Source organism: Sphaeramia orbicularis, chromosome 6, assembly GCF_902148855.1.
Source record: "Sphaeramia orbicularis chromosome 6, fSphaOr1.1, whole genome shotgun sequence".
Classification (NCBI taxonomy): Eukaryota; Metazoa; Chordata; class Actinopteri; order Kurtiformes; family Apogonidae; genus Sphaeramia; species Sphaeramia orbicularis.
In genome coordinates this window covers 7,845,057-7,858,439 of record NC_043962.1, presented here as the reverse complement: position 1 = coordinate 7,858,439, position 13,383 = coordinate 7,845,057, and the positions used below count along the sequence as shown (strand labels likewise).

At 39.9% G+C, this 13,383-nt stretch overlaps 1 protein-coding gene across 1 annotated transcript in view; it reads right to left on the bottom strand.

The window, feature by feature from the left end:
- LOC115420760 (sphingomyelin phosphodiesterase 3-like) overlaps nt 1-13,383 on the bottom strand; it is a 68,175-nt gene that overhangs the window by 13,884 nt on the left and 40,908 nt on the right. Inside the window, 2 exon segments of the mRNA XM_030136261.1 lie at nt 5,916-6,864; nt 9,728-9,979. Coding sequence (XP_029992121.1) covers nt 5,916-6,864; nt 9,728-9,979 — 1,201 coding nt within the window.

Sequence of the window (13,383 nt, the reverse complement as noted above, 5' to 3'; positions counted from 1 at the left end):
GAAAAAAGTTTTTTTTTCCATCAAAAAATATCATTTTGGCATTTAAGGGGTTAAAAATATGACACTTATGGAGTATTTTGTATTTTCTATGAATTTTTCTGAAAGTGATTTTTTGCAATTCACTATAATATCCTTGCATTTTCCATGTTTTCAGTGTAAATCAGGTATTTTTCTATATTTAATTCACTGATCATGTAGACATTAATTAAACCTCAGAGTAAATTCAAAGGTTATTATATTAAAACAAAGAGAACTGAAGAAAAAGTGTCTTTTTCAGTCAAATTTATCATTAATTAATAAAACTACTCATTTACGCTGATGATACTATCACTTATGTTACATTACGTTATCATATATTTATGTCCATTTCACTTTGTAAAAGTCACACATGGAATGAATCCCTCATATTGTTTGATATTTTCCAAACAGGTTGAAGTTTTAACGCATTTAAGGTGAATAATACATTATTTTTATTTTGTATCATTGTATGTCTATAAAACATAAAGACTATATTAACCCTTAAAAAACTACAACTATTTTTTGTGGTGACTTCCAAATACATTTATCTCCACATTTGACCCTTTCCAAGTGAATCATAACCATTTATTTTAATATTATCATCTGTATTTTACATTTTTCAGTATTAGTTCATGTATTTTTCTATATTGATTCATTGATAATGTAGATGTTCATTGAAGCTCAGAGTAAATTCAAAGGTTATTATAACAAAACAGAGAAAAGTGAAGGAAATGTCAGAGTTCAGCTCATTCACTGCATTATTATAGCTATGATATAACTTCAGACAATTTCCTGAAACAGTGGTAAAAATCTTTAATCGTGTAAAAGTCAGTTGATCATCAGATAACAGTGGGATTCATTAGATTATAATGAGTATTGACAGAATATCCTCTGCATTAATGCCATTAAAACACCAAACACCATCATTTCCTTCTTTACGCACTGACTTTAGCTGCAACAGGCTGAAATTTTCCTGTAATTTCTTTCCACATTAATAACTAATATCAACTTTAATTAATGCCATAAATGTTCATAACCCCTCATGTGCTTTAAAATACTGGGTCTAATATTTATCTGTGTTCTTTGGATTCCTTTATTGGTTTTTATTGCTCAGTTTGTGTTCTCGTCATCACAGGGATCATTAAAGTGTCATCTAATCCTCCGTCCTTTGGTCTTTTTTAACATCATTGTTCTTCATCTGAGGCTTCTGTTTTAATATTTCAGAGGTTTATCTCTGGTTCAGTAGGTGTGTGTGGAGGAGGAGGAGGAGGAGGAGGAGGAAAAGGAGGAAGAGGATGAAGAGGAGGATGAAGAGGAAGAGGAGCAAGACAAGGAGGATGAAGAGGGTGAAGAAGAGAAGGAGGAAGAGGAAGAGGAGGAAGACGAGGAGGAAGACGAGGAGGAAGAGAATTAAGAACAGGAGGAGACGGAAGACGAGGAGGAGGAAGAGGGTGAAGAGGAAGACGAAGAGGAGGAAGAGGGTGAAGAGGAAGAGGAGGAGGAAGACAAGGAGGAAGGAGAGTATGAACAGGAGGAGGAGGAGAAAGAGAATGAAGAAGAGGAGGAGGAGGAAGAGGAGGAAGAGGAAGAGAAGGAAGAAAAGGAGGAGAAGGAAGACAACTGGAAGAAGAGTATGAAGAGGAGATGAGGAGGAAGAGAATGAAGAAGAGGAGGAGGAGGAAGAGGATGAAGAGGAAGAGGAGGAAGAAGAGGAGGAGAAGGAAGACAACTAGGAAGCAGAGTATGAAGAGGAGGTGAGGAGGAAGAGAATGAAGTAGAGGAGGAGGAGGAAGTCGAGAGGGAGGAAGAGGATGAAGAGGAGGAGGAGGAGGAAGAGAATGAAGTAGAGGAGGAGGAGGAAGATGAGGAGGAGGAAGAGGGTGAAGAGGAGGAAGAAGAGAATGAAGAAGAGGAGGAGGAGGACGACAACTAGGAAGAGGGGTATTAAGAGGAGGAGAGGAGGAAGAGAATGAAGTAGAGGAGGAGGAAGACAAGGAGGAAGAGGGTGAAGAGGAGGATGAAGAGGAAGAGGAGGAAGACACGAAGGAATAAGACTATGAAGAGGAGGAGGAAGAGAATGAAGAGGAGGAGGAGGAAGACGAGGATGAGGAGGAGGAGGGATAGGAGGAGGAAAAGGATATGGATGATGAAAATGATGAAGATGAGGAGGAGGAGGTGCCCTGTGGGTGGATGTGTTCATCAGGACACTTGGACCTTTGACCATCTGGACATAATGTGTCTCATAAAACACAGACGTGGACCAGGTCTAAAACTCCTGCAAACATGTTCTCTGAAACGACTGGTCAGATTCAAGTACGCCTGCAGAGTGAAACTGTGAGGTAAGCACAGACTGTGTGTGTGTGTGTGTGTGTGTGTGTGTGTGTGAATACATCATAAGACGGGTGGAGTTCTCCATATGAACTGTGACGTACCTCCCTACGTCTCTCTCTCTCTCTCTCTCAGATTTCCCTCAGTCCACTCAGGTCGTTCAGACGTACAGCTGCAGGTGCCAAAGGTCGGATTCATTTCATATTTTCTGTGTTTCTTCTTTGGGATAATGTTGACAAAGCTTGTATAAGGTTTCAACAAATTTAGATTTTTTAATTTTTGCCAAATTTTTTAATTATTACAAATGTTCCTTTCCTTCTAATGGTCCATATTTCGATGGTTTCTAACATGTAAATGGTTTCAGGTATGACTATAGTTCCTACTGATCACTGATAGAAGTCATATGGACTTAGACTGGATTAGTAGAGTTCTCCTCCAGTGAAAGTCCCGCCCACTTCTACTGGGACTCTGATCTGCATCCAGACCACAGGACTGTGCACGAGTGTTTAGAAGGACGTCTATGGGTGGATACCGAAGGGTTAAATTATAAATGATTATTTAAAGAACCCTCCCATTGATCTTCATTAAATCAGGTCTAGATGAGAGTTTGTCCCTGTAGTAAAACACACTAACTGTGTATTTACACACGACTCTTCAACCGTTCATTTACTATAGTTGGAAATAATTATAAGAGGATGAATGTTGAGTGTGAACAGCTTTAATTACTGAGGCAGAGGCGGCTCTGCAGGGAAACAGTTTTTAATTAATATTCTGTCTGTTCCTCTGCGAACACTTCCACTGAAACACTGCTCAGACGAAACCTGGTCCTGGACCTGGTCCTGATCCTGGTCCTCAGACTACATCCATGACAACAGAACCACAATATATTCCTTGATTTAACACTATTATAACAGAGACGAATGGTGTTGGAACAAGGGCTGATGGGAACTGGAGTCATTCAACATGTTTCAACAAGAAACCAGGCCAAAATCACCACGGCATTATGGGTAATCGCCATGATAGTTTAGTACCTGGTATTTGAGGTCTAGATGACGATCCCCCAACAGCGAAGGAAGTACATTTGTTTTACTCTGGTGGAAGTTAAAGCAGATTGAATTGTGGGATATGTACCTCCCAGCTGACAGCCAATCAGAGGCCTGGACTGACCTCATGTTTGTAAACGGACAGGATGAGACACCAGTCCAACAAACGGCAATATCCACATATACGGACTCATAGGCAGGACCAGACTGTGTAAAGCAGATCAGAATCAGCAGGACCTGGACCACATCCAAACCCACAACCTGGACCAGACCCAGACCCAGACCCAGACCCAGACCCAGACCCAGACCCAGACCCAGGACCTGACAGTGACAGTATGAGGCTGATTAATGAGCCATAAGATGAACACAGCCGTGTTTGCACAGGAGCAGGAGGTTCAGCAGGTAAAACAGGACTAAAAAATAACATAATACTGTTAAAATATTGTTAAAATTCTCTTATTTTTCTTCAGATACTTCATGTTGTTCATATTTGTTCATATTAATCTTTTTTTTTTAAAGGATAGTTTGTTAATGTAAATATTTTCATGGTGTAATCTTATTTTTTCACTCTAAAACATAGACAGTTTGTGTTTGTCTTTATTCATAGTTTATTCTGTTATTATTTTACTGGTCTAATCCACTTTAGATCAGATTGGTCTGAATACAGAACCTGAACTAAAATGACTTGAACCCATAAAGACCCAAACATCCACCACCGACCAAAAGCATCTACTGATCTAAACTGTTGATCCACTAATCCTATCAATCCATGTAAATAATTGTTGTAAAATTCAGTTCTTCATCTTTTCATGGTCATCAGATATGACCCATATGGACGTTCAGAAGCTCCGTAGTTACCGTGGAAACACCGTCATCTTCTACAACATTGATTCACCAGTAAAACCCATGGAGTTGGATCAATGACAGTGGATGGACACACTGGGTTTATGTTCAGTTAATGAGAAATTTTACTGAAAAAGTCACCTTTTCTTCATTTTTAAAAATATTTTGATACAATAACCTTTAACTTTATCCTGAGCTTTTATGAACATCTTCATGATCAGTCAATTAAACATTGGAAAATAGATGATTTTCACTGGAAAAAATGCAAAATACAGAGGATAATATGATAATAAATGGTGATAAATCACACAGGAAAGGTTAAATAGAGAGAAAAAATTAATTTGGATATTGCCATAAAAGTCACACTGGGTCATTACGGGTTAACATCCTTGAATGTTAATATCTTCAGTGTAATTTTTCCATTTGACTAATTCATCACATGGGAGGGATTGGACTCTTCTTCTAGTCCCTGTTCTGACTGTTTCAGTCTTATTAACTATAACATTACGTCTCAAATCAAACACTAAAAACGCTGTAAATCAGGAACTGAAGATGCCAATGTCTCCAAACCAGTGCAGGAAAAGTGAAGCCTTTTCTGAGTTTTCTGGTTCGTACATTGACTAAAGAGAACAGGGACACATCCAACATATGGTTCATAAATGTGAATGGATGTGTGTGTTAATGAAGTGCCGTTACAGTGACGCCGCAGAACTGAAAGGACATGAAATGGTTCTGAAATAGAGCGACGCTGTCAATCCAAAAACCTCACAGTACGAAGAGGAAATGTCAAAGCGTCAGAGATCGAGTGTAATTAATGCAGCTGGCAGGTCATTTATGTCAAAGCTTCCATCCTTTTTCACAGTCACAGGGTCTTTCACCAATGTCGAATAATTCAGTTTAAATAGATTCAATAAGTAGATTCAGTGACAGACAATTAGATGAACAGATGAATAAAAGCACAGACAGAAATCAGGCACTTAGTCCAATTCAGAGGAAACGAAAAGAGATAACAAGGAGGTGGAGACAGATGTGAACAAACCTTCCACTACAAAGAAGAATATAGAAACTGAAATGAAATAAAAGTTTGAAAAGATACAGAGACCTTTCATTGATTATGTCCAAAACTTAAACATAATCCTTGAAGAAGACCCCATAGTTACCGTGACTATGGAAATGTTTATTTCTTTTTTTATTGACTTACTTCTTTATGTTAAATATATATAATTAAAAAAATAATAAGTCCCATTACCTTCCATCACTACCCAGGTGATTCCTTCACTAATTATGTTTTGTTGTTCAGAAAAACTGTCAAATAAACTTAGATTCTCAACTGTGGAGAATCTAAACTACAAAACAAGATATAACACGGATATAATGACTGAAGTTTGACTGTAGAAACTAGTAATAAAATGGTGACTGAATTACTGATGATCCAGTAGAAATGAAAGGTCATAGTGATCTTGACCTTTGACCTCAAGAATGAATCAGACTCAAAACTTCAATACAGTCACCCAAAAACCTCCTCTGTTGCAGACTTTGATCATATGGTTTTAGTTCCAATTGTGATGTTTTTAATAGTTTGTTTTGAATGTTTGCATATAGAAGCAGAACAACTGGTTGTTTTCAGTTGTTGCCTTTGGAGATTTAAATAAATAAATAATAAGTGACATATTAAAGACTGACCTTGGCGAACAGCGCCCCCTTGGCAGCCAGGGCATCCTCCCCTCGCCCATTGGGGTAACACTCGAAGCGGGCGTCTAGGATAGGGTATCGGCTGGCCAACATCAGCCCACTGTTCAGGAACTTGAAGCTGGAACAGCAGCTTTTCCAGCCGTACTGGCCGACATCGCTCAACACGTAGGGGAAGTAGCGATGCAGCTGATGCCGCAGTCGGGTGGTGGATCCGTGGTCAAACACTTCCTGTAGAGCCAGGAAGTCCAAGTTGGCGGGAAAGAAGGCAGAGATTTCATGGTCGAACGTCTCGTCTCCGTGCCTGCGTTTTCGACCTGGACGCTTAAAGATGGACGTACGTGGGACATGAGACAGCGTGTTATTGGAGGATATCCCTACCCCTCCGTCACCTCCATGGTAACGGGCAAGGGACTCCCTGGACGCTGTCATGCTGCCGGTGTCTCCCCCAGCCTGATCCCCGGGTCGATGGTTCCCCGTTTCGGATTCCCCTCCCTGCGGATCCGGCTCCGGGGCACTGATGCTGATTTGAACCCCTGAGGTGTGAAGTGGGCAGTCCAGGGGGGGTTTGGGCTGAGCCCCCTCTCCGTGCATGGGGCAGTCATGATGGTCGGGGCCAGTCTGGGCCCCGGTGCAATGCAAGGGGCAGTGGGGGGCCTCGCCTGAGGTGTGGACGGGACAGTCTGAGCCGCCGTTGGCGTGGAGGGGGCAGTCGGCGGTGGTGTCCGAGTCGTCCCGGTGGAGAGGGCACTGGGGGGGCCCCTGGTCCCCTGTGGGGGGGTGAATGGGGCAGTCGGTGGCACCTGAGGGGTGGATGGGGCACTCTGTGAGGGGCTCGGTTTCAGGGTCGGCGGGGCCGTTGGTGGTGTGGGTGTGGTCTGGACGCTGGTCAAGGGAAGAGGTCCGACGGAACCCAGTGGCCAGACTGCAGAAGGACGCCGCACTGAAGGAGGAAGAGATGACAAGGTCTATTATTGGAGGAAATAATACATGCAAACTGCAGAACTGATGAACAAACCCATTTGTATTTTAGAAACACAACAATGAAGAACAGATTATTAAAACTGATCCTTCCAACATCTATCAGCTACTTTGAAAGAAGTTCTTCCTTTGAGGAAGACAGAGGACATCTTGGACAATCCAGTTCATCCTCTACATGTCATTGTGATGAATCAGAAGAACATCTGCAGTGAAAGACCAGCATCATTAAGGTCCAGATCTGGGACGTTTTGACGACCCTTCAGAGTCTACAACAGCTCAGTCTGACTCATTCTTTCCTTTATTTTGCTGAGTTGATTAAGAAGCTGAATTTACCTCTGAGGACCACTGAAGTTCATCTGTATCTGCATCTGTTGCTCCAAACTGTACTTCAGTTTACTTTTTGCTATTTGTACTTCCATAATGTTGAAACTGAAGCTTGAGTTTGCAGAATCTAATATTACTAATCCCCTTTGGTCACAAACCAAAAGAATAAAATTACAGATACAAGTTGTGAAGAAAAGGAGTTGATCATCTGGGAGGAGCTCCAGAAAGATCAGCCCAACAAAAACAATATGAAGTAAAGACTGTATAATAGTATTTACAGTCCAGAATAAACAGTATATTCACATAAAAAAATCTAAACTTTATAGAACACCTGGAATAACATGATATAACCAACAAACATAGCAACACTTGTGGACCCAATCCCAATTCACCCCTTGGCCCCTCCCCCTCCATTTTGCGCATTCACGTGAAGGGGTAGGGGTGTCCTGCTTCTCGATGATTTGGAGAGGAAAAGCTAAGGGGGAGGGCTGTTTGACTCTCGAAAAACAGAGATTTTTTGTGACCACACTACAAATGGAGGGGCATGAGAATTTTCTCATTATTCTGTTCGAATCATCAGCAAAATGGAGGTAAACACAGCACAAAAGTGCAGAAGTGTGATGGAAGAAATACACAAATGTATGTATTTTCTTCACAAATAACATAATCATTTGATCGTCCATTTAATGCTGTTTCGATGTGTTATAGATCACATTTCTGCAGTTTGCAGTTGATAGTCGCAAAAAGATGACTGAAGCCCATGGAACAGAAACGGTTTCAGCTGCTGATGACATGATGAATTCTGTCACAAACAAAGTTGTTGCATCTGTTTATAGCGGCATCGATGACTGCTGATGACGTAACAGGTCTGGAAGGGTTGTCCCATTTTATAGGGGAATATTTCAACGCCTACCCTTTGTAACTCCATTTCAAGGGGTAGTGCCAAGTGCAAGGGCCAAGGGGGAGGGGTAAAGGGGAGGGCCAATGGGTGGATTGGGATTGGGCCTTGGAATCTGTTTTGTTAATTCTACGATTTATGGCCAAGGCAGATTAAGTCAGTTGTACCGTTGTAGATTGTACATAAGGCCATTAAATCACACGCACTGTGACAACATTAACCATGTACTGATAATGGGATGAGCCATGTCAAAGACTATACATCATCATCATAATGCAATAATTCCCATAATGCACCTGTGCTGATGTTATGATTATGGCTTTAATACCTGAGGACGTGCACAAACAATGCTCCAAATGGCTGCAAGGTAAAAAAAACAAAAAAAGTACAGTTGGTGTCAGCTGCTGCCTTATCGGTACAGACAGCTGCCTGTCAGCCAGCTGAGCCCATAAAAGAAAGAAAAGAAAGAAAAAAAAAAAGACAACAAAATGGCTTTTTACTAGACTTGTAATACATTTATACTTTTTATTTCTGATCAAAGTTTTAAACAAGAGACTTTTATTTAACTTGTATTGTGTTTTTACACTCAAGTTTAACTAAAAAGACCTGGGCAGAGGCACATTAACAGCATCAGTCTTAAATCTGTGCAGTTTCATATTAAATATATAAAATATTTAAAATGATAAGTGTGACCCAGATACTGAGGTAAACACTGATTCAGCAGAAATTTAATAAAAAATGGATCTGCTTTGGCTAGAGGTGACTGATGTATAAATGATCAAGTGTGCTAGTATTCATTTGAGTATAGGTAACATTAAAAAGTAAGTCAGTGCAGCATCTGCAACCTTTAAATCTGGTACATATATTTGTCTTTAAAGGGGTCATGTTTTGCTAAACCCACTTTTATTAGTCTTTGGTTCATTCATTTGTGTATTTGGACCCTAATAGTTCATAAAGTTTGAATTTGAACCCTCCAGGTGCTGCAAAGCTATCTTTATATTCATTCCGGCAAAAATTGAGTGAATTTCTACAACCTGTTTTAATTCCTGCTTAATTAGTTATGTTTTATAACTAGTTAGGTCATGATGTTTGCACATATAAGGTCAAGACTTCCAACGAACATTTCTCTGAGTACAGCATAATTGTTTATCACCAGCAGCTGTTGTAGTAAAAACTGAAAATATGTCCAAACTTCGAGCTGATTATCTAAAATGTTCAGTTGTTGGTTGAACGGGACAGAAAGCACGGTCAACAACCTGGAAGAGGTGGGGCCTGAAGTGGGTCATGTGCATTTAAAGGGCCAGTGCTTAAAATGACCTTTCTGGTGTCATTACTCAGAAATAGGGTTGAAGATGGAGCTGTGGAGTTGAATTAATGAAGAATTCAGACCCAAGCAGAGCATTTACAGTTTATGGAGACCACAGGGAAATGTTGGAAAATGCATTATTTCATTTAAAAGCCAAAATATCACTCCTTTAAGACAGATTTAAGATCGGACCATTTCCAAATAAACCACCGCTGATCAGAAAGTCCTCCAGTCCTCAAACCATGGTGTCTGTGTTCACCATCCCCGACATTTCACCCATAACCTGGAGCTCCGTACCTGATGGAGGTGTTGGTGGGCGAGTCGATGTAGATCTTAATTTGAGGCCGACTGGCGCCGTTGCGGATCCTCTTCCCCACCTCGCGGGCTCTCCGGTGGGTGTCGGACAGGTTGTTGAACCTGGCCAGGGAGTCGGGCAGCAGGCAAACGTTGGCGCTGCAGAAACAGAAGCTCCGCCCCTGGGGTCTCCATTCACCGACCCCGCCTCCACTGGGCTCGGCCTGACCCGGTTCCACCAGCTGCTTATCCGGTCTGGACCAGGAAACGCCACAAAAGACACCAAGTCAATAGGAGGTCATTGAAAACATACAATTCACATTAGAGAATTAAATACTAACGTTAAAAATCATCAAAATTTAACTGAACAGGTTTTGTTCTTGAAAATGTTTTGTTTCTCATGGAACAGATTTCATCAGTTCTGAAACTGAGGATGAACGATGATCCGGGAAAATGAGAACTTATTCGGAATGTTGAAAATCTGAAATATTACCACAAAACAGGAAATTCTGATACTGCACATGTAGATGATAGAAGAGTTATGATTAAATAAGAGTGACATTCCTCAATAAAACAAAATGGATTAGACACTAAATGATAAAGTTACACTGCCCCTTGTTCTCACACATTTCTCAATTTACATTGAACAAACCAACTGCTTAGCTGTTTATTACACATTTAGGTCATTATTTTATCATTTATAGTCACTTCAGTGTTTACTAATCAATCAGTTTAAGGTTTTCCAGCATTTATCTGTTAATTTGTAGCTTATTAAATACTCAATAAATACTTAAATATTAGCCTAAATTTCGCTACCCACTTTATTATTCACATTAGCTTGATCATTGAACGTTAGCATCTTTAAGGTCAACGCCTTTTAGCATTAATCTGCTGCTTTTAGCTCATTATATGAGATATTTACAGGTTATGTTTTGCTATTTCATCTTACTATATGAAATATTTATGTACAACTGTTAGCTGTGTCAACTCTTTGCTTGAAATCTAACTTTGTTAGCAACCTACAACTAGTTATTGCACCTTTAATATAGATCTGCATGAGATCAGTTTATCATTATCTGGTGGTTTTCCTTTTGTTACAAACATGTTCATGGTTTTATATTATACTCTGTTTTTAAGTTTTTCCAACCAGCTACAATTTTATCCAACTAATTACTACATACTTGTTCAGACAGCCATAAAATTACTGGAAAACAGCAGCAGAAACAACGCTACCATATACAACATAAATAATTATCTGGCTCAGATAAATGTTGACAGATTGTGCTTCTTTTTCAGAAGCAGAAACGAGAGGCTAAATGCAGTATTTCATGGTTGGTGGTGGTGTTGGCTGTCCATGTGTGTGGGAGGTTGGATAAGCAAAGACCAACTGAGAACTGATGGAGCCTGGATGGAAGACCAGGGAGGAACTATTTACAGCACAAAATACAGGCTTTCTTCCTCTTGGCGTTCCCAAAGCTTGGGAACAACTGGAACTGAAGCATGACTCTGCAAATGCATGGTTTATTTTCTACCTGGAATCAAGTCTCAGACGGGTTGAAACCTTTAAAATACTCCTGTTATAACAGGCCAAGATTTATTTATGTTGTATTTGAAAAAAAAAAAAAAAAAAAAAAAAAAAAGGTGTCAGAAAATATCTTTTGCCAATTCTTTTGCACGGTTTTTCCAGGAGGAACTTGGAAAAATACCATAAAAATGTGAAAAAACAAGCAAACTTTACAAAAACATAAGAAAACACACTAGTAGAACACTCCAAAACAGGACAATCACTACTATATGCAATTATTTAAAGGTGCCCTGCCACATGTATTTCATTACTTTTGTGGTAATGTCTGAAGTTCTACCATGGACTCGGTAACATTTTTTTGTGGAAAAAATGTCTTAGTTACTAAGTTTCCATCCTTTCTAACATGGTATAAAAAGCCTGCTGGAAGACTCAGCTCGATTTGTGCCAGTTCTCATGAATATTCAACATACTAATCTACTTGACTCTGATTGGCTAACAGCTAGCCAAAGAGAGCCTGGCTTTTCAGCATTCTTTACCCTGCACAACAAGTAGAGGAACTGGCGGAAACCAAGAGTGAAACTTAACATACTTTGAACGTCCAACTCTTGGCTTCTAAGCCTCTCTTGTACAGTGGACCTTACATGGAATTTTCACAACTTCCAACCTGTATCCACTGGGCCCCCTGGGAATGCTGGGTCCCATGAATTTGCCATGTTTACCCCCCCTTCACAGTGCACCAGCTTGTTGTACATGAAAACTGTCACTGACCTAGCCGAATTCTGCGGGCGTGGTCTCATCAGGGTGAGCTCATGAATGCTAATGAGCTCATTAACACACCACACTGACCAGCTAGTCTAATTGACCTGATTTATCTGCTCATTTCTTTTCAGTGGCAATAGCAGACAGAGGAGGTAGCGGTTCATTTTCAAACTCACTATATAACACAAACACCTATGGACTGAACATATAAAATACAAGTAAAAACGGTTTTGTGTGGCAGGGCACCTTTAAGCGAATTCACCACTAAACCACGCTGCTAAAAGTAATAAAAATCTTCCTGTCTCTCACCGACTGCACTCTGCCCACTTCCACTCTTCCCCCTCAGCTAGTGCAGGCCTCTACCCTAATATGCTATAGACCAATAGAAAGAACCTAATCTCAGCTAAAAGATGACAGGTGGACTTTGTCAATAGCCCAAATGAATTCATTTGTTCTTTTCATATTCAACTGAGAATCCACCATCGGAAAATGAAAAAATGACTCATTATTTCATTATTCAGGTACAAATCAAAAACCAAAAATCGAGTTGTTTTTCATTCTTTCAATTGTACGCACAAATTAAAATTTGAAAACAAGCAAATGGACCAAATGTGGGGTTTCATGTTGACATTTTTTATATCAATTTGGTATGACACGGAGGTTACTGACGTCTTTGTGTGTTACACGAAGTGGCTACTACTTAGATTGTCTACCATGGCTGTACCGTATTAGACAAAACGACAATATCTGGAAGATTCTGTCGATTTTTTCAGTTGTCATATTGTCCTCCTTGAGAGTAACGCATTTGCTGCCTCTGAATAACACCTAATTCTCCATTAGCGCAGAATGCATTAGGCAGAATACTAGCAAACCCATCATCGTCCAGTTCAACACACAAAGGAGTCAGTAACTTCCGGATCATATCAAATCAGATATCAAAAATGTCACCATGAAACCCAACATTTGGCCCATTTGCTTATTTCCAATTTTTAATTTGTGCATATAATCGAAAGAATGAAAAACTTGCTTTTTTAGTTTTGATTTTTACATAAATAATGAAATAACAAGCAACTTTTTCGTTTTCCAATTGTGGATGCTCAATTGAATATGAAAAGAATGAATGATACACAGATTCATATGGTTCAGGAGTTACGGTCATTTGAATGACTTTGGTGCCAGAGACACAATTGACTAAAAAGGGTTTTAATGCACCTATGAACTGCTGAGGTAAAAAAAAAAAAAGAATAACATGAAGTCCAGGGTTTACGGACGGTAAATGTCGATTTCATAGTTGAATATTTCATGCTGTTTAACATTAGTGCAGGGATGAGATTATATTAAGTGGGTTAAAGGCAGTTCTTTGACATAATGTGAA